Genomic DNA, 22997 nt, shown 5'->3' with positions numbered 1-22997 from the left:
CCATTCATCTTCTGTCCCATCATGGCCAGTGGCACCCACTTCCTCCCTTACCCGAGTCCAATCCATCTCATCCTCCTCTGAGCTAACCAGCCCCTCCTCCATTCTCTCCGTAAACCCTTCGAAAGACTCCTCGTCAGATGGTGCTGCAAATATGTCTCGCAGTCTTTTTCTCTCTCGCTCCTCGAGAGTATCTGACTCTCGAGGAGTCTTACGCCCACGTCTGTCAGTAACAGAGCCATGAGGCTCAATCATAACAGTAAGACTTGTTTAGAAGTGGTTTGCCATTGTCTTTCTCTCAAACTACTATACACAATGGTTCTTGAAGTTGATATATGTATTCTAAATGTTTATAGCTTACTTTTGTTTTGTGGGAAAATTCAAGGTGGTTAAAACAAAACAACAACGACGATGATACCACTAACAACACACTCTCACACAAAACAGCCTTGGAAATATATTTACACATATCTTCACCCCGGCTTTAATGAAAGTAGTAATCCATGATATCTGAGAGAGCGTGCAACTAAAAGCACAATGTTACCTTATTCGGAACAAATGCAACCAGTCAGTAAGTTGGAAGGGATCTCAAAAATTGTCTAGTTCAGTGCCCCCTGTTAATGCTGGAGGTTCACTTCTACAGCACACTTTACAGGTAGCTATCCAGTCTTGCACCATAGAAATAAACATTCTAGATGATTTTTTTGTGGGACTGCCCTGGAGGACTGTCAGGAAGCATCTACTGGTTTAGAATGTGGTGGCTAGAACTAATAGGACTTACTGCTCCAGGCTTGAAATTCTATTCAAGCCTTATGTCACCTTCACTAATGAAAAATTTGTTTCCAAGTCCATTCAGTCTTGATCTGTCTGTCCCAAATGCTGGAATCCTAAAACCCCTCAAGGAATTCTCCCTAATAAATGCAGCAGCCTTCTTGCCAAGTAAGTGTAGCAGTTTTGATGTGTCATATTCCTCTCCCTTCTGGTCTTCCCATATATTTTACTATACATCTCCTGCACACTCCACACCTGCAATGGTGCTTCAATTCTTTCTCCCACCCCTGCTTTATCATTGCTTCTATATCCTCATAGTCGCTGTTGTTGCTACCTCCCAACAGTCTTCTCAGCCTTTTCTCTGCTACTCTTTTTTGAATGTTGCCTCAATGCTGCTCAGGCACTGAATACCAGAACTCCAAGGCTTCCCCCCTTTTAAATCTCCCAGCCTGATCTAAATGAAAACACCCAGCTCGAACATCCAGATATTCCATCTGGGTGAGTCAGGCAGTAAGTTCAAGCCAGGGGTTTAAACTAATACGCTGGCTCTTTCATCTTCTCCATGAGGTGCCACAGGGGGGCTCTTCCAGACAGCAAAAATTGCAAGAAGAATTGGGATTTAAAATCCTAATTCTTCTTGTGCTGGAGGCCACACAGCTGATCTAAGCCCTGGGATTTTGCAGGGATGTGTGTGTCAATACTCACCCCTGCTGATCTGAGATCAGGAGGGGTGGGCATTAGCACTGCCAGTCTCCCCCCCCTCCCCCTCCCCCCTCCCCCCTCCCATTTCCCCCTGCACTTACCAGGAGAAGACTCTGACAAGACCTGAAGCCTCCCTCCCTCCACCCACCCTCATTTGGGTAAAGGAGGAGGGATTTCTGCTCCAAGACCCTCCCCCATTGGATCTTTTGTTGGAGGAAGAGAGGCAAAGGCTTCAGGCCTGCATGGAAGGCTTCCTCTGATAAGTTGAGAGGGAAATGGGGGGGGGGAGAGGAGGGAGTCCATGCCTGCAGGTTTACACAGGCAGGAATAAATGTGTGTTTGTCAGGAAGAACCGGGTTTAAAGGGCAACTTTTAAACACATATTTTCCAGCCTTTTACCTGATTCCATCTACATTTTGGCTACCCCCCCCCCCATTTTAACCCGGTTTAACCTGGGTTATAATGCATGTGTAGAAGGGCCCGGGGGGGGGGGACCTGAAACAGTAACCAGTTATGCAAGGGAGAGAGAAGAGGCACTGCTTTTCCTGTGCACTGACTTGCCACTAACTGAAAAGAAAATGGAGTCCCTTGAATCACACAGACACTAATCCACTAATTACAATAGAAGACCAATCTCAACTATATATTTTACAGCTTATACCAAACAAAATAAGTGTTAATACAAAAAGAAAAAGTATGTTATATTCACAGTGACTAATTATAGCAAAAACATTAAACCAAATATACTTTTAGCAATAATTCTCTTCTGTGGAGGTTGTAAAGGTCTTCCAAAAGATATCAAGAGTTTATAACATTCACTTTACTAGATGTTGTTTCTTCCTTGTGGGATGGAGTTACGAAAGATCCATTCTTTGGAACAGATTTCCCCTTAAAGGCAGTAGTTTCTTTTACTCTCTTGTAGAAAAAAGTTCAATGCAACAAGTTTTCAAGAAACGATATTCCTCTATAATTCTTGTTGTGGAACTTCCGCTTCCTTGTAGAGGATTTCCACTTTCCATGACCGGTTTCGACTTGTACTAAGTCTTCCTCAGGTGGACAAGTATATTATTACTAGCTGTGCCCGGCCACACATTGTTGTGGCTTATGGGAATCCTTTATTGGCCAGGTGGAATAGCAGTGAATAGCCTTGCATCCTCAAATCCTGGCCGTTTTCTTCTTATGGGAATCCTTGTTTGGTCAGCTGGAATACAATGGAATAGGCTTGCTGCTTGCGTTCTAGGGGAATGGTTTTTGGGCTGCTAGAATTGCAATGAACGCCTCTCTGCTTCAAAGGCTGGCTACTTGCTACCTAGAGAAATCTTTGGTTGATCAGCTTCAATAGTACAGAGTCGTAACACTTCTTCAAAGCCTGGCCATCTTCTACCAAGGTTAATCCTTTGTTGGTCTGGTTGAATTGCACTGAATAGCCTTGCAGCTTCAATGCCTGGCTGTGTTATAGCTAGGGGAATCCTTGTTTGGCGAGCTGGAGTAGCACCCTCAATCAAAGAGCCATTTTGAAGCCTGGCTACTTCTTTTGTAGGGGAATCATTGTTTAGCCAGCTTGAATTGCACTGAATAGTCTTGCAGATTAAAAGCCTGGCTGCTTTCTACATAGGGCATCCTTCGTTGGCCAGGTTGAATGGGACGGAGTAGTCCCATGGCTTCAAAGCCTGAGGGTTTTCTGTCTAGGGGAAATCTTGGTTGGCTAAGATGAACAGCACTGAATAGCCTTGCTGCTTGCAAGCCTGGCCGCTTTCTACCTTGCGGAATCCTTGGTTGGCCAGGTTGAATAGCAATTAATAGTCTTAGTGCGGCAGGTATGAATGCTGCAATTAGCCACCTTAATTAGCATTTAATGGCCTTACAGCTTCAAAGCCTAGCTGCTTCCTGCCTAGGGAAATCCCTTGTTGGGAGGTGTTAGCTGGCACTGATTGTTTTCTTTCTAGAATTTCCCTGCTTTCAGAGTGTTGCTCTTTATTTACTGTCCTGGTTTGAGAGATTATATTGTTCTGTATTATTATACCACAGTAATTATTATATATTATATTTATAATCTTATATTATCTGCTTAGAACTGGATTGTGTGAGGCCCCTTCTACACAAGTGTCACAAGATTCCAATATTTTGTCACAGTTTTAATGACATGTTTGGACAGATTGGTTGAAGTGAGGGGCCATACCAGTCTATTGTCTCTGGATTTCAATTTGTCCTCCAATAGGGTGGTTCGGGGGACTTTGGATGCCTTGATACTAGCTTTGTTAATGAGATGTTCTGGATAACCTTGACTTGCCACCTCATTGCAGTAAGTTGTGTGGCTCCCTTTTTTATTATTTTTCTGTCTACATTAATAAAATCATAGAGTTGGAAGAGACCACAAGGGCCATTCAATCCAACCCCCTGCCATGCAGCAACATATAATCAAAGCACCCCAACAGATGACCACCCAGCCACTGCTTAGAAATCCTTAGAGGAATAGACTTCACCACACTCTGAAGCAACATATTTATTCCACTGCCAAACAGCTCTTATCACCAGGAAGTGCTCTCTAATGTTTGGATGTAGTATTTTCTCTTGCAATTTGAATCCATATTGTCCTGCAATTTGAATCTATATTATAGAACTAAATATGGCTCTTTTAAAATCCTTAGAGATATTTTCAGGTTTCATTTGTCTCTGAAAAACACGACTGTAAACCAAATCTGTCATAATTATACAATTTCTGATGTCTCTTTCCATAATTAAAGGACACATTGGGGCATAATCATAACCATTTGTAAATGCCATAGGTTAAAATTCTGCAAGCCTGATGACAGCATCTCTAGCACTGATGATAATATCAATTGAATAACGACTAAGAACTGTTGTTGCTTGGTTGTAGATTATTTGACAATATGTGCTGTGGTGCATAAGCTTCATATGGTAATCATTCTGTTGACGCTTGTTTTATTTAAATATTTTTCAGGGACGTAGTTATCAAATTACTTCAGTATGAAGCATCCACGAATGTGGCTGATAATAAAGGGTATTTTCCTATTCACTTGGCTGCATGGAAAGGAGATGTAGAAATTGTGAAGATTCTTATCCATCATGGGCCATCACATTCCAGAGTGAATGAACAGGTGACAGTATTAAATATTTTTGTTTATGTCTTCAGAAAATACAAGTAAGTATACTTTCGTTCTTACAGATATAGGGATGGATTCGTGAAATTCCTGCAATTTTAAAGATGTTCATGAAAATCATTAATTATGGTGATTTATTTGAAGCTTCATGTATAGGTGATTTGATGCCACTTAAAACTAACACACATATACCTGCATTTAAAATAGACTAAGTGTAACGTACTTAATTTTCTGTACTGCTTTTGCTAAAAGAAATGGTATATTCTTATGCTGTAGCCAAGGAATGCTAGTCTATGATCTGCTATAAATTTGGGATCAAGAATCAGTCAGAGTTGGGCCATTTAAATCCATGGCACTAGCATTAGTCATTTTTTTTAAAAAAATGTCTCATTGATAGTCTAGGCATTACTAAATCTAGATTTGCGCAATTAAATCCAACCTAGGAAAGCTGAAAGCATTTTCATAAGCTGTTGTATCAAGAGTTTCAAAAAGCACATCTGTTTTTAAATTGCTATTTTTAAACCGTTTCTGGCTTGGCTATGTAATTTAGAGTGCCTCCCACCCTGTCATGATACACCACTATAGTAGCACAAGCCACCATCTCCTCAAATGAGATATGATGCCCAAGGTCTACATCTGGTGCACAAATTCTGTAGCCAGTTATAGTCTACTTTTATAAGACAGTTGGGTTTCTCAACTATACATTTCCACAGTACATTATGGTAGAAACAATACAGTCGATTGGGAGATGTTAGCTATTGTCAAAATGGAGCTACTCAGGTTTCACTAAAGCAATCTGCTTATGGTTAAATCTTTAATTCTTATTTTATGCCAACACGAATAATTTTTGCTAGTTGCTTCTTCATTATTACTTTGATATTTTTCAAAGATAAAATACAGGGTGTTTGAAAAAGAACTCTCTAGTTTTAATGTGTTTTAACTTAAAACTAGGGAGTTCTTTTTCAAACACCCTGTATATTGTAAGTTATCAGCATGAATCTTCAACTGAGTTACGTAAGTCCTGGAGAACCTCTCTGTTCCTGTATAGGAAAGCTTATCAAATATTATAGGATTGCTAAGAGAGATTGAGGTTGATTCATTAGGAGGGGGGGGGAGCCTTTGAGGAAGATATGCTGAAAATGTCTGAATAAATGCACTTCCCTTAGCTTATTCTTTTGTTAGGTTTGAACAACATATAGCATATAGGAAAATTGTAATATAACCGTTATACTGTGTAAGACAATTTTTGTTCCTGGGTTATAAATGTCATTTCCTAATTTGGTTCCATCATACAAACATGGAAAAATATTAAACTGCTTTTTGCAGCACATTTGCTATAGTTTTTCAATGAATATCTCATAAAGTCTCAAACAATTCAACATAATTTGTGGGCGCCACAAAAACGAAGTTTCTGAAGTATAACAACTACTTTCAAAGTAAGTATGATCAATTAAACAGGAAATAACACTTTCAAACCAGGAACAGATTTTTTTTTCAAATTTTGTTACATAGTGTTATTACTCCTGAAGTTTTTTTCTGTTTTATACTTATTTATTAATTCTACAGTACTTGAATGGAAGACTGCTAATGAATGCTAGGTGCTATAGGCTATATTTCAGAGGAAGACACTGGCAACACTACCTCTGAGTATTCCTTGCTTAATGGTAGGATGCTCTTGGAATATTTTTAAACACTGCTTAATTTCTAAAATAAGTTTACAGTCTTGGCATACATGGCTAGTAGACTGAAAAAAATACAGTCTGAGTGTATTTTCTTTTCAATTATATGTCCCAGGGAGAAAGAGACATTTCTCCTTTATTCAGAAGTATTCATAAATTGTGTACAAATAAGTGATTTTAACTATAGCATTTTAAACAAACAAAACTGTGTTTTGTGAGTCAGCTGTACAAAACTTCATTGTTGACAACAACAAAGCAGTAAATTATACTGATGATAGCCAGTGTTTTTGTTTATTGGTTTAACCGACTTTCATTGTTTCTTTTAGAAATGTTTTCCCATGTAGTCTTTGAATAATTAATAAGTGGAACAACAAGAAAATATTTTCTTCAGTTCAGAAAAAATAGCCTATAATTTTCTCTTAATGGATTAAAATAGCAGATAAATAATGTTTGAATTGCTCAAGTAATTGCCACTAATTTCAGAGGATTTATATTCGTCTTCCTTATATCTTTGTTGCTCCCTCTAGTGGTTCTTCGTTTTCTTGTTCATATTTATTTGAACAAAAAACTATATAACATTTGTGGAGTTGTCTTCTCATGTGGAAGAGTGAAATGATTAAAGCAGTTCTTAGCATCAGAAAAGGCAGGAGACGGATGCAGAGGCCATTTTCACATTTTACTTATAAATTACGGAAGAAAAATATGTGAAAGAAGCTTCTAACCTGGTATTAATATTCATTAGTGAGATCTTTTATTTAAAAAATCTTGGTTGCTAAACTACAGATAATGTAATAATTGCATATCAAAGAGAGGAAGTACAGGCAGCCCCCAACTTATGAAAAAATAGGTTCTGTAGGTTTGTACTTAAGTTGAATTTTGTTTGTAAGTCAGAACAGGTACATTTTTAAGTGTAACTATATATATATATATGTATGTATAAGCTTTGGATAGCATAAGGTGTTTGTTTTGATGTCTGTGTCCCTTTCAGAAGATTTCACCTTATTTTTTTATCCCTGTGATAATTGGATTTTGAAAATTTTGGCTTGTTGTGGAAAAGAGGATTAGTGATAAAGCTTCAGTGGAGACACCTTTTTCCCATGATAACTCTTTCAGGATTAATTTCCCTTCCTAGGGGTAGATTTCTGTCACTTCCTGTTCCCTCACCCTGTTCTTAACTATGAATCATTTGTAAGTTGGATGTTTGTAAATCAGGGACTGCCTGTAATAGATAATTTTCATGACAGGATTAATTTTGGTTTAATTACAAGGAGAAGTATGACACTAGACGTGGAACATAGAAACATATCCTGAAAGAACTATTGGATCAGTACCCAGAAGAGGAACTTGTGGTGTGATAAGAGTAAGAAAGGGAAGAGAAAAGTAAAAGAAAATAAGGGTATAAAGGATATAAGGTATACAATTTAAAGATGGCAGGTAACAGAAAAATGCTACTGAATATAACCGTAAAAAACCCGTACTCCATAGAAACAATGTGTGAGGTTGATTCAACATTATACAGTCATTTACAAGTCAGTAAAATAGTAATAAGTTACTAAAATATTTGGTTCTAAGAAGTAAATTTCTAGTTTATTTATATGTAATTCACATAAGACAACCACCTTCCTGGCACATTATGTACATCATTATATATGTGTGTTTGTCTGTGTGTGATTTTTCTGCCATTACAGTGCATTTTTCAGTTTTTCCTTTCTTTTATTCAAATAATTAAAATTCTTCCCATGCAATGGTATCTTTTTAAAAAAACTATTAGTGATAGTGTTACAGTAGAGTCTCACTTATCCAACACTCGCTTATCCAACGTTCTGGATTATCCAACGCATTTTTGTAGTCAATGTTTTCAATAAATCGTGATATTTTTGTGCTAATTCGTAAATACAGTAATTATTACATAGCATTATTTCATATTGAACTATTTTTTTCTGTCAAATTTGTTGTATAACATGATGTTTGGGTGCTTAATTTGTAAAATCATAACCTAATTTGATGTTGAATAGGCTTCTTCTTAATCTCCTTATCATCCAACATATTCGCTTATCCAACATTCTGCCGGCCCGTTTATGTTGGATAAGTGAGACTCTACTGTAGTTGACTATCATTGGAATAAATATAGTTAAATGATGTCAAATTAAGCTTCGATTCCTTTTTGATAAGGAGGCCTGAATAAACTGCAGGCAGTCCCCAAGTTACAAACAAGATAGGTTCTGTAGGTTTGTTCTTAAGTTGAATTTCTTTGTAAGTTGGAATAGGTACATTTTAAAAGTGTAATTCCAGATACAGTGGAGTCTCACTTATCCAAGCTTCGCTTATCCAAGCTTCTGGATTATCCAAGCCATTTTTGTAGTCAATGTATTCAATATATCGTGATATTTTGGTGCTAAATTCGTAAATACAGTAATTACAACATAACATTACTGCATATTGAACTACTTTTTCTGACAAATTTGTTGTATAACATGATGTTTTGGTGCTTAATTTATAAAATCATAACCTAATTTGATGTTTAATAGGCCTTTCCTTAATACCTCCTTATTATCCAAGATATTCGCTTATCCAAGCTTCTGCCGGCCCGTTTAGTTTGGATAAGTGAGACTCTACTGTATATACATAGCTTTGGATAGCGTACGGAAGGGTTAACACCCCTGTGGTGTTTGTTTTGCTGTCTTTGTCCCTATTCAGAAGATATTAACCCACTTTCTATTCCTGTGATAATGGAATTTTGAAAAAATTAGATAATCTCAGATCAGATCCTGGGATATAGGATAGTGTAGATCCAGCCTCAGACTCTTCTATTTGAAATAAAGTTGGAGCTTGAATTCTTTACCTTTCAATCTATTCATTTGATGCCATAGTCTTGCCAGCTTTATATAACTGTAGGTTCTACCACTAAAATGTGTTATAACATTAACTGTTAATACATAGGATATGAAGAGATGGAAGTTACCTGGGCCCACACTACAGCACATATTTTTGATATGGTCATGCAGACCTTGAAAGTATTACAACTATTTTAAAAGGGAGACTAGAGGAAGGGTCAACAGCTGTTTTCCTGTTCTCCATCTTCTCTTACCCCTTGTGTGTCTTACTCTGTACATGTGTTATTTCCTACCTTCCTTATTTCTCTCTCTCTTTCTCTCTCTCTCTCCCTCCCATCCTCGTTCTCCCTTACTCCCAAACCCGTTTCTCTCTTTTTCCTCCTTCTGTTTCTTAGGGTCAACTCAGAAGTTGCAGTAGGTCTGCAACAGAGATGTTTTACCAGTGACATTTACACAAGATTGAAATTGACTAGAAACTCAGCTTTAGTCAATTTCAATCTGCATCATGAGTACCAGGTAATGTCCTTCCGATTTTTATTGAAACATGCTATTCCATTTCTTCTGCACTGTTTTTTTTCATGTACATTGAATTAGGTAAATTATATTACCTAATCTCAATGTGTGTTTTTTCAAGCACATCTTTTGTCCCTTCAGATCACATGCATATATTATCATAAAACCTCTTCTGTCCTTACGTGCGGCAGTTGAATATCTTACTGCCTGTTTGAAGTATATAGTTATGCATGCATGGCTTACAATGCACTCATTATGCTTGTAGCTGTAACTTTGTTTCACTATGTTTATAACAGGTAAAATACTTGTTTGGTACTCACTTGGTATATTAAAAGTAATACTAATTTAAAACAAACGTAGCTTGAGAAATGCAAGTCATGTTATTTCTGGCAACTCTGTTACAAGTCATACCTAGTTTGTGTAAATATTTAAGTAATACCTATATAGAAATTACAGAATCAAAAGCTAATGTTTGTTAGTGTTTTATGTCCCTTGAATTTTTGTTTGAGTCTTCTGTAAGAAAAATTGTGTAGAAGATAGAAAGAATCCTTTCTTTGACGTTGTTCAGTGGGATGAAAACGTTTCTCCATCTAGAATATAATTTTAGGTGCCTACATTCCACTGATATATGTAGTAATGACTGATCACTATATAACTATTTTATTACTCTGCACTTCCTATTGGTCACATTGTTCCATTTTCCACATCTGCCAAGTCTATGCCCTACGAGGACTTAGTGCGTGTACTTTAACATACATATGCAAAATTAGTTCATGTACTTACGTGCAAAAATTAAATCAACATATCAAAAGCAATATATTAGCCTTTAGTAAGTAAAGTAAGTAAAAGTTTATTTGTATACCGCCCTCTCTCCCGAAAGGGACTCAGGGTGGTTTCCAATATAAAATCAGCATAAAACATTGCACAATAAAACACTGAAAACACTATAAAACGCTATAAGAGTTAAAAACAAAAACAAAACATAACAATTGACTAAAACAATCACATAAACAGAAGGAATATAATCACTCAAATAACATATGAATCAGAAAAGAAAAAAGACCACTGGGATGGAGGAGAGGATGGCCTGGAGGGGCCACTAGAACTAAGTGCAATGTTATTTTCTAAGATGCTTTGGGGCAGAGGAATAAAGTGCAGTGTTTCAAGTCAAAGAGAAGGCCTGTGCAACTACTATAGCTATGGGCTCGGTTATCCAAAGGCGCAGCGGAAGAGCCAGGTTTTAAGCAGCTTTTTGAAGGAAGCCAGGGTGGGTGCTTGCCGGATCTCCTCCGGAAGGGAATTCCAGATCCGGGGAGCAACAATAGAAATTCATCTCCATGACATTCCTTAAAAATATATTTTTTGCCAACAAAATTAAGTAATACAAATACTTTTCCATTTGTACTAGTCCACCTAGCAAAATCAATTTCTAAATCAATATTTTTTATCTTAATATGTATTGTATCTGTCATACCTCCTTTGAGATTTTCATCATTTTCATAATTTAAATGTATTATTCCCAAATGGGTTCAGCTCTAGGAATGTGATATTTTAAGCAAATATTAATTGCCTGAAAGATTTTAAACAATGCAGCAACATAATGCATTATTAATTTTGACATGTGTACTATGTTGGCAATATTGTGATTGCAGATTTAAGTGCTGAAATATTATTTTTCTACTCTTCAGTGGTTGGTTTGTAGGAGAGTTGGGGTACAGCATTGTACATTAAAATCTAAAAGGCTAAAAACAAAGGTATGTTGAAGGCTAAATCACAAACTACAGTAGAGTCTCACTTATCCAACGTTCTGGATTATCCAACGCATTTTTGTAGTCAATGTTTTCAATATATCGTGATATTTTGGTGCTAAATTCGTAAATACAGTAATTACTACATAGCATTAATGTGTAATGAACTACTTTTTCTGCCAAATTTGTTGTAAAGCATGATGTTTTGGTGCTTAATTTGTAAAATCATAACCTAATTTGATGTTTAATAGGCTTTTCCTTAATCCCTCCTTATTATCCAACATATTTGCTTATCCAACGTTCTGCCGGCCCGTTTATGTTGGATAAGTGAGACTCTACTGTATTTAGAGAAGGGAAGGGATTAAAAAGGGATGGAGAGGGGGGGGGGAGATTGATGGAGGGAAAGGAGCATTCAGGACACAAGTCTGGGGGACTGGGGTAGGAAGAACTGATTCACATTTCAGTTAGCTGATAGTGGATTTAAATCCTGCTAAACAAAACTTGGCAGTATTGTAGATTATACTTGGGTTGGTATCTGAGAGCAGCAGGGAGGTGTAAAATTGTCCTGAACTGCCTGGGTAATTATATAGCAAAGGCAGGATGAGTTTAGATTGAATGTCCCTGTAGAACAGGCACTGGAGGAGGACATGCTTAGTTGCTTCTATTTGACCTGAGTCACAGGGGCAGAGTCTCTCTGGGTAGGAGGTCTTCCAGTATTTACCCTTGAGGACAGCTGATGGAATGACATCACATTGAGCCAGGGTGAAGGCCCTCTGATGATTGTGAAGCTCTAGATTTGTTAATTATGCCATAGGGGAGGCGAGATATCTGTTGGCTTCATTGTGTCTGTAACTGAGATATGTTGTTTGATTAGTGTTTTGGCTTGATCATGCTCCATACTGAGTAGCAATCCTGGAGAGAAGCCAGTGATGAGATTTTTGTTGCTACTGCCTGTTTCCATGTGGACTGGAAGTCATGCTTCATGGTTAGTGGGGCAAGACCAGGGGGATCGTGTGGTATTCTGAGTCAGTAGTTGTGTATGACAACCCACACTCTGGCCTCCATTTTCATGAAGCCTGTCTCCAGTCACAGAGCCGCTTTAAAAATTTTGATTGTGCAAGCTCTAGGGGGGCAAAGTTGAAGAAGGGGCCTAGCTGGGCTCCATACAGGAGTCATGTTGGTGGTTTACATAGTGACATCTTTGCTTTCTGATGGTTCAGTGTACACGAACTTTGTTTCATTCACAAGAGTATTTTTTTTTTAAAAAAAACCTTTAGACTATGTGTTTTAGGCACATGTGAGACATCAATGGATTTCGTACTTAGACAGGGGTCCCATCTCCAAGATATTTTATTATGTATATGCAAATATTCTAAAATCTGTAAAAAAAAAAATCCAAGATACAGAGCACTTCTGGTCCCAAGCATTTTGGATAAGGGATACTCAATATGTACTAGCAAAGAAAATATATATCTGAATTGTAACAACAAATATAAATCTAAGCTGTAATGATGAGGCATCTGTTTCTTTAAAACCTTATAATTTAAATCTTGTATTGGTTTATCTAACTGTAAAAATTATGTGTTATGTATCCTTGCTTTGTATATATGCCAATAAATTAAAAACAAATACTATATTTATCTGCAAATGCGGTGTACGTATTTGTATAATTTAACATGATACTCTTTATATGGCATGGAAATGTCAAATATATTAGCTTGCCTCTAAAGACTCATTAAGCAACAGAATATACTTCTGCTTATGTGGGAGAAGGGGGTAAAAACAGTTTGCTCCTCATATGCACTTTTTGTCCCTTTAAAATCTGGCATGGCGGTCTCTTTGGGTTAGTTTTTGGAGGGCATGGGATGAAATCATTGACAGCCATATGGCAGCAGAAGGCTTCTGCACATGCAGTAGAATCTTAGAATTCCAAGTCAGAGTTCTTTCGGGTTTGGAGAGATGCCATCAAAAAAATTGTGCCAGCTTTCCATCAGTCAAAAGGAACAAAAGTGGCAATCAGAAAAAATGATATATAAAACATGGCAGATTAAGACTAATAAATATGACTAATCATGTTTGTTTTCCTTTTTCTTTAGGCACAAACCTTATTCTCAGTGTTCTAGCCTCATAAGAGCAAATTATGACTTATTTCTATGCATATATATTTGTTGACAGGTTTAGGAACTATTTAAATAAACGTGTTGGGCAAGCAAACATTTCTCTTTAGTTCACTTCATTATGCTCTCATTAAAATATGCAAGGATCTTCTGATGAGTCTTCACAGTATGGCCAAGGTTAATGTTTTTCTCCTTGTTATAATGGAAGACTGCGCCAATTACAATAGAAAGGAAAACTGAGATGCTAAAGCTATATGATGCAAGGGCCACAAACATATCTATGATTATTGATTTAAATACATAGCCATGTTAGTCTGGATCAGTATGCAAAGGGGCTTTGTAATAACTTTTGTGACTAACAAAGAGAAAGAATTAGTAGCAAAAGCTTTCATAGACTGAAGTCTTCTTCATCAGATGCATGGAGACAACTGTACTTTTGAGCAGGCTGTAAGTGTGAGTAGCAATAAAAATGCAAAACATGTAAATATGGTGATGAGGTGACAAATTCAGTTTTAATGATGCTCATTGGGGGCCAAAGGCAGGAAGAAAAATGTTGCCCTATGCCAAGATGAATAGATAACCATGTGAGTGTAATGCTGTCTGGGAACTAGAAAAAAGCACTCATGAGGCTGGAATGTTAACTGGTGTTACAATATGTGAAGTGTGCCAGAAAACCATAGCCACTGTCCCACTGTTGATGGACTAGAATTTAAGGATGTATTGCAGTTCAATCTTCCTTAGTAGGGTTTGTTTCTTTCCAAAAACTGTTGTTCTGAAATCTGAGATGGAATGTCCAGGAAGATTGAAGAGTTCTGCAACTCATTTTTGTTTTCCTTCACAAGTAACAAGATGCTGTACACAGTCTAAGGAAATATCTTAATATTGTCGTCAAAGAGGCTGACCAAGGAGGAGCTATAGTTAGTCATCATGGACAAATCAAATTACGTACAGGAGGCTGATAAACAAGCATCTTGGTATCCTTACAAATGCCTCAATCTTCAAACATTCTCTACTTCATTCAAAAAAAGGTTTCACTTGCAGAGCTAAGATGGTGTTGTATTTCAGCGTCAGTGCTGACTTTTGTGGAAAGGTACCTGTAGGTAGCAGAAATGACAAACTTTTATAGCGTTTATCAGTAATGACATATACCTTCATGTTAATGGTACTGCCATGAACACACGTAAGCCATCGCACTATTCCAATATCTTAATAGTTGAGTTAAAACAATATTTCTTGATTCCTGCATCCAGAAACCTCTCCTCTACTTAAAACAGATAGATGATGTCTTCATAATTTAGATTCATGGGGAGAGGACTCGAGACATTTCACCAGAATTTCAGGAATTTCCTCTCTACAATCTATCTCAACCTGGAATTTTCAACAGAACAAGTTCACTTTCTGGACACCACTATACAGCTACACAATGAACATCTAACCACCATACTGAATGGCAAACCCACTGAGTATTACAAATACTAACATGCCTTATAACTTACAAGACACTACCAAATATAAAGTCTACAGCCAAACCCTTTGGTACAATTGCATCTGCTCATAAGACTAAGACCAGGACACCAAACTCATGGAATTACAACAGTCATTCCTCAAGTAAAGTACCCCCCCCCCCCAATATAAAGTTTAAAAATGAATAAAAAGGGCAAGATTTTACTTAGGACCAATCTGCTACAGAACAAACTGAAGACAGGAAATAGCAGAATCCCATTAGCGGTGACTTGTAGTTCTCAATTTAAATGACTCTGACATCAGTGAACTACAACCTATTCTAGTAAATAATGCTGCACTCTCAAAGACTCTTAGTGACAGCCCTTTACTTACCTATATACACTGTCTCAATCTTAAATAGTACTTACCTACAGGAGAACATAGCACAGATGAGAAGACAGGTACAGGATCTTGCCACAAACACAAATGCCAACACTGCCCACAAATTTACTACAGGACCTGATCACAATATCAGAGGTACTTCCATTTTCTCATCCTCTGATGTTAAAAAAATGCCACCCTCAGCAGTGTCCTTCAGTACTCTACATTGGGTAAACAGACCAGAAGATAAATGAACATCGACATTAGGAACACAAAATCCAGAATACTTTAGTCTTCCTGGGCTCTTACCTACAAAGGAATATTGGAAAGAGAAATGGCAGAATTTTAATATATCAACAAACTACAGTTCATCAACAATGGGTTGAACAGAAACAATGGTCTCCTGGCAAATTACACTTACTGTAACACTAAACAACACGACTGCCTTATATCTTGGGGTGTATGTTTACTGTAGAATTAATGCAGTTTGGCACCAATTTAACCATGGCTCATTGCTATGGAATCATGAGAGATGTAGTTTTGTAAGATGTTTAACCTCTGCTAAAGAGTATGTTTTGCCAAACTACAACTCCCATGAGTCCTTAGCAATGTCAAACTGCATTATAAGTAAAGTGTACTGTAGATGCAACCTCAGCCAGTTTAACACATTTTTCTGGTTCCCAGTCAGAATCGCACTAATTCCAATAACTTCACCATTCATAATGTTATGTACAGTAGAGTCTCACTTATCCAACATAAACGGGCCGGCAGAATGTTGGATAAATGAATATGTTGGATAATAAGGAGGGATTAAGGAAAACCCTATTAAACATCAAATTAGGTTATGATTTTACAAATTAAGCACCAAAACATCATGTTATACAACACATTTGACAAAAAAATGATGTTCAATACGCAGTAATGCTATGTAGTAACTACTGTATTTACGAATTTAGCACCAAAATATCACGATGTATTGAAAACATTGACTACAAAAATGTGTTGGATAATCCAGAACGTTGGATAAGCTAGTGTTGGATAAGTGAGACTCTACTGTACTTCCTTGGCTTAGGGAAGATCTTTCCTCCTGCCTTTGTCCCTCAAAGACCATAATTAAAACTGAACATGTCACCTCATCGTGATATCGGCTATTCCCACATGCTACTTAATGTCTGTTCCTAGGCATTTAACTCCACACATCCACAAGTAGACATCTGTGAAAACTTATGCTACCCATTTCTTTCTCTCAATTGCAAATGTATTACTCATGTGTAGCTGAAAAATCTATTTCACTTTTCTCAAACAGTTTATGTCAGAAAATTATAGGAAATGTTTAGTTATCAATTCATCATTTTATTTTTCTCTTTTAACAGAATAATGAAAATGAAACAGCCTTGCACTGTGCAGCCCAGTATGGACATTCAGAAGTGGTAGCTGTTTTGCTCGATGAGCTTACTGATCCAACTATAAGAAACAGCAAATTAGAAACACCATTGGATTTGGCAGCCTTGTATGGCCGTTTACGGGTAGTGAAAATGATAATCAATGCCTATCCAAACTTGATGAGCTGTAACACAAGAAAGCACACTCCTTTGCACCTAGCGGCACGTAACGGCCACAAATCTGTTGTACAAGTGTTATTGGAAGCTGGGATGGATGTCAGTTGCCAGGTTAGTATAATTTTATTTTTAAAGTACTATTTAAACTATTTAGCTATGTTGTGTTCCTATAGCTATGACACAATTGCAATATCTTAATGAAATATCACAAAGCTGTTTAAGAAAAATAAATAGTAATTTAGAGGTTGCAGATTGGATGGAATAGCATGTTTCTCTACCCCATTACCATGTCCATATTACCTCATTGTTCAGTGTGTTGTGTGTTGATTTAATCTTTTCCTCTTGAAATCCTTCACAGAGCCAAGTCTGGCATTTAAACTGAGGACATATAAAGTATCTCCTCCTTTTTATCATGTGCAAATTTAAAACTCATTTGAGAGCATAGAATCATAGAATCATAGAGCTGGAAGAAACCTCCCAGGCCATCCAGTCCAACCCCCTGCCAAGAAGCAGGACAATCACATTCAAAGCACCCCCAACAGATGGCCATCCAGCCTCTGCTTAAAAGCCTCCAAAGAAGGAGCCTCCACCACACTCTGGGGTAGAGGGTTCCACTGCTGAACAGCTCGCACAGTGAGGAAGTTCTTCCTAATGTTCAGGTGAAATCTCCTTTCCTGTAGTTTAAAGCCATTGTTCCACGTCCTAGTCTCCAGGGCAGCAGAAAACATGCTTGCTCTCTCCTCCCTATGACTTTTCCTCACATAAGTCTGACGTGTAAGATAATAACATGGATTAGATAATAGGAGAATTGTGTTTAGTTGTTGCTCTTGCATACAGTTGTATCTTCCTGCCTGCGCATCCATTTTTATTGGGAATGCAAGACAAACTATTATGTAACACTTTGAACCAGGAGTGTCATATTCATTTTCACCAAGGCATACATCAACCTTCAAAGGGCCCTTCGTAATTGTAAGACTGTATAAATGTAACTATCTTGTCCTGGCAGTGAAAGTCTCACAAACCACATAAAATGATGTAGTGGGCCGGATTCAGCCGGCAGGCCTTGCGTTTGACATTATGCTTTGAACTATAGTTCCCATTTATTATTTGTCACTGCTAATGAAATATTAACTTTACTGAGATATTAGGCCATGCAGTATTTATAAAGCACTATCTGAAAGACAAAAGTTCCCGTGATCTCATATATGAATATTACTTAAGCTGCAAGCTAAAAGTCCTGGGGGAAGGGAGGGTCACACCATGGAGCCTCTTTAGTTCTGATATGTAAAACCATTCTTAGCTTGAAAACTTAAAACATTGACTGAAAGTTTCTTTGGCCCAATATTTGGGGATGCTTAACTTCCCACATAAAGAGCTCACCAAATTCAGCATTTTCAGGAGCCTGGAGTGGCTGCTGTGGTACGAAAGGCTGATAAACTCTGTTTCCAACAGCACTGTTTATGTCCCTACATATGGCTCTAATGTGCAACAAAATGCCTGATTCCCAATTAGTAAGTATGAACTTCAGCTAAATGACCTTTTCGTTAACTTCAGATATCACAGAGGATTGAGTAGTTTTAAAAACCAAGGTGGAATTAATTGATAAATATTGTTGAGAACACCTTTAATTGCCCTTAAATTTTGCAAGATACACAGAAGTGGCTGCTGTGAGAAGAAGTCATAGGGAGGAGGGAGCAAGCTTGTTTTCTGCCTCCCTAGAGACTAGGCTCCTTCTTTGGAGACTTTTAAGCAGAGGCTGGATGGCCGTCTGCTGGGGATGCTTTGAATGCAATTTCCTGGTTCTTGGCAGGGGATTGGACTGAATAGCCCATGAGGTTTCTTCTTCTATGATTCTGTGATTCTCCAAGACATAGAATCACAGAATCGTAGAGTTGGAAGAGACCTCACAAGCCATCCAGTTCAATCCCCTGCAAGAAGCAGGAAATTTTATTGTTACTTTATTGTTATGCATGTAATACAAAATATAAAGTCTTTATGCAACAAGATCATAAAAACATTTCATTGGAAGTGTTAAATTCCAGTGTATCACTGTTCTTTCACCCACTCACTTTCAGAATGACTAAAACAAAAGCTAACCTTCCCTTTCACTCTTTATTTCTTTGCTGTCAAACATGACTAGAGTGCAGTAACTTCTAAATAAATATTAACAATGATAAGCATACCTCATTTATCAAAACTTCTAAAATATAAGTTCTTTTTATAGTGTGTTTTTTTCATCTGCTCAGTTACCTTTACCTCGTCATCTTCAGTGTAACTGAAAGTTTTGTAGTAGCATCAGTACTAGAAAGAGTAAAGGAAGAGAAATGCTTTCAATGTTGGGTTGCAGCAGAATTCTTCTGTAAACAATACAATGAAGCTTGACTTAGGAAAGAAAGGGATTTTACTCTAGCCAATTCTAACGTAGTAGTATGGACCTTTCTTTAAGAAGCAAGGTAAATAACAACTGCCTTCAGAATCTAATGTTGACTATGAATAGTAATGCAGAAAAGAGGAAAGCCATCAAGATGAAATCATAAGAAAAGTAAAGACTGTTGAAAAGAAAACCCATTCCTGAATGTATTTTGTAAGAAGCTTTCAAGAGATCTCTATAAGGTTCAAAAATATTATTGTTCACCCATGCAAGGCTTACATGGCCTTGGGTGCATCTTCACTTACACTTTACCCCCAAGGAGGGAGGGCAAATCAGCTCCATGGCATGATGCACAAAGCTGATTTGTCTTAGTGTAGGCCAAAGCTGTTTAATGCAGCCTTAAATTGCATTAATAGAAATTGTGGGATACTCTGGAGTTTCCCAAAACTCTGGAATAATCCACAACTTTGGGCACTTGCAATCAACTGTGCCACTTTCTATTTGAGAAGCAACCACATCTGGTTACACTGCCAACCTGCTTTCCCCAAACCTGGGCAGCTTGGGGACAGAGGATGACACCCACCTTGCCCCCTTGATCTGCTGTCAGTATCTTGGTGCCCACTGGGCATGAAAATGACACTGTTCATTGAAGAAGGGCTGGGGGGAAGGAGGGAACTATTCCTTCTTCCTCCCTACCCTCTCTCACATCAATTGATTGCTCTGGATATCATCACTCCAAGCTCTGAGAAAGAGAGTCATTTGCAAATGCCAGATCAAGGAGGGCAAGGTGTAGTTCATGGTCAACTGGTGCTTTCATCCATCCGGGCAGTTCAGGGCTGCACAGTTCAGCTCCCATCGGGCTCAAGAGCTGTCTTGGGGTTGTGCAGTTAAGCCTCCACTGATGATGATGTGGAGTTCCCCACTTTGGATCAGCATTACCAATCATTCCTAATCATTCTATTTCACATGCATATATTGTTTACGTTTGGATATTTTTTTTTACTGAAAGATATCGATCTGTTGTTCTTTTTTTTCTTTCTTTCCCTTCCTTTTGTAATGTGGGAATTTATCACTATTCTTTCCTTGTTAATTCTGCTCTGAAATGAAATTTTATGTCTAATGCCCAGGAACATATGCACCATTCTAACTGAGGTAAACATATAGCACTTCTTCCTACCTGAGATTCTGAAGCATTCCCGATTTTCTTGTTTTGCTAACATGTTGCTGTGATTTACCTTTTAAAACTAATTTGAAAATCAAGGTATAAGGCTACAGCTTTATTGATACTTTATTTGCTATTTACTTTTTAATTTTAGAATTTATTTAGTTATAAGTTTTTTACTTCCCTCCCTTATTTGGTTTTATATTTTTGTTTTTGTTTTCTTTTTCAGGACAATTTCTGTTTTCTACTATGTTATCCAACACTTTATGGTAAACGTTTAATTTATTTTCCAAACAGCATCCTTTTTTTTATGTTTTACTTTGTCACCCTTCTAGTATATGGATGAACTTAAAATTTTTGTACCCTGAATTTATTTTTCTTAACATATTTGGATTTGTTATTGCCAAGTGATTCAAGTTATTGATTTCAGTGGTCGGAGTTTGCTACATAAAATGAAGGCTGTTGTCATTTGATTTTGTAAGGTATCCAGAGCTGAACTGTTCACATGTTTCTAGTAGTGTAGCTAGTTGGACACACGGTGGTATTTTTTTTAGGAGACCACCAGTACAAATGGATAGAAACTGTGCAAATGGAAAACTCATGATACTCAAATAGTACTTGTTCTTTTTGTTCTCAACTGCTGTCGAGTCAACTTAGATTTGTCATGATCCCATGAATAAGAAGTTACCCTATCATCAACAGCTCTGCTCAGGTCTATGGTTACCTTGATGAAGCCTGTCCATCTGAAATACAGATTTTCTCCCCAACTACTTTTCTATCTTACCATGAATTATTTTTCTAGTGAGTCATATCTTATCATTATAGCAGCAATGTATGAAAGTCTCAGTTTCATCATCTTGACATTTAGGGAAAGTTCAGGTTTGATTTGGTTTAGGACTCATTTATTTTTCTTTTTAGTAGGCATATACAGAATTTTTTAAAAAGAGATTACAACAAAGAGGTGTGAAATGAGTGGTAATGGCGCAAGTTTAAAACCAGTGGAATTCAGGTATTGCTTCTATATTCCCTGAATGCAGAGGTCCTCTGGGGGTGTGTCTGTGTCTGCACTAGCCTGCCAGAACCCATCTGGCAACCCTCACCCAGAGGATCTTTTCATCAGCTGCCCCACGACAGTGGAACGACCTGCCGGTAGAGCTCTGACAGCTAGCTCAGCTGTCGGAATTTCAGACACAAGTGAAGAGCTATCTCTTCTGGTAGGCCTTCCCAGATAGTTTTAATAACAAATTTTAATTTTCCACTTTATGTCTAATTTTGTGTGTGTATTTTAATGTGTATTTTTATGGAAATACATGGCTGACAGGGAGCTCTGGTGTGGGCTGGTCTAAAAGGTCATGAAGAGTCTGAAATGACTGAACAAATAAACAACAAGTTAATATGTGTTTTCTACAAATTATTTTTAAATGATTATGTGTTTTGATAATGTGTTTTAGCAATGTTGTAATCCACCTTGAGCCATGAGGAGAGGTGGGAAAGAAACATTATTATTATTATTAGTAGTAGTAGTAGTCGTAGTAGTATTATTATGGAGAAAATATGTCATTGTGATTTCTTTGACATTCAGGATTATTAAATCATGAATGTTGAGTGAGTCTCAATGCAGAAGTGCTTATACTATGAAAAATCATATCAAATGCACAGATATCTAAATTTTCTAGTGGGATGAAAAACAAGATACGTTTATTGCAGTGAGATAGGCCTTAAATATTTTTGTGGTGGCTTTTTGGTGTATTTTTTGCATGCAAAGTTTGTGCTTGGCAGTAGTACACAAATGTGATTAATACGAGGGTTGAATGAAAAATAATGCCTCCACCTTCGTAACTCCTCAACAGATGGCAGTATTGGTATGCAGCAGGTACAGTAGACTCTCCTCTACAGTTCCATTTGGCGGGAAGCCTTAGCATTGAACGGTTGTGTTGTGAAAGTGCGAAATATGGAACCCTTTGCAGACGGTTGGTCAGTGTGACTTAAGCAACGTGCAATCATTGAATACTTGACAGCAAAAGGTGTCACCCCAAAGGAGATTAATCAGAGAATGCAAGCTGTTTATGGTGACAAACAAAGAGTTGGATGTCCTGTGACAGCAACAAAGCAAAAGGTTGACAGATTGATTCAGGACGATCATCATATTATTTAGAAATTTCAAGCATAATCGGCATTTCAGATGAAAGTGTGGGTCACATTATTGCTTTGCTTGGCTATTGGAAGATCTGTGCACGATGGATTCTGTGAGATGCTGGTTGCGGAAACAGAGTGTCGACTTCTTCTGTGACAGCTTCAGAAAACTTGTTCATCGTTGGCAGAAATGTATCCAATTGTCTGATGATTATGTGGAAAAGTGAATAGTGGTAGTTAAAGAGCACATTCTAAGGATTATTTCTGCATTTGATTTATTAAAATGTTCCCATCCAAACTCAAGTAACGAAAGTGGAGGCATTACTTTTCATTCAACCCTCGTATATACTGTGATCCATATTGGTTTCCAAATATTCCGAGTTTCACAGTAATCATTGAAATTTTCAATAAGAATAGACATGACAATGAACAGCATATCACATGCACCTCCAAGAAAGCTGGTGC

The 22997-nt window shown here is 37.5% G+C and overlaps 1 protein-coding gene across 10 annotated transcripts in view; it reads left to right on the top strand.

Annotated features, from left to right (window-relative positions):
• Window positions 1–22997, top strand: part of anks1b (ankyrin repeat and sterile alpha motif domain containing 1B) — a 444290-nt gene that overhangs the window by 15311 nt on the left and 405982 nt on the right. For 8 of the 10 annotated variants that reach the window (XR_010006296.1, XR_010006295.1, XR_010006294.1 and 5 more), the window contains exons 3-4: window positions 4433–4589; window positions 16681–16977. Coding sequence is in view for 7 of the 10 variants with exons in the window: in XM_062980966.1 (XP_062837036.1) it covers window positions 4433–4589; window positions 16681–16977 (454 nt within the window). In the remaining 3 variants the exon portion in view is untranslated. Of the gene's footprint in view, window positions 1–4432; window positions 4590–9500; window positions 9622–16680; window positions 16978–20628; window positions 20669–22997 lie in introns of those variants that run through there. The other 2 variants (XM_008110819.2, XM_062980968.1) reach the window with 2 other exon arrangements.

The sequence above is a fragment of the Anolis carolinensis genome, chromosome 5 (genome assembly GCF_035594765.1).
Source record: "Anolis carolinensis isolate JA03-04 chromosome 5, rAnoCar3.1.pri, whole genome shotgun sequence".
Classification (NCBI taxonomy): domain Eukaryota; kingdom Metazoa; phylum Chordata; class Lepidosauria; order Squamata; family Dactyloidae; genus Anolis; species Anolis carolinensis.
The sequence above is the reverse complement of the archived record's forward strand: the minus strand, read 5'-3'. Positions and strand labels throughout refer to the sequence as shown.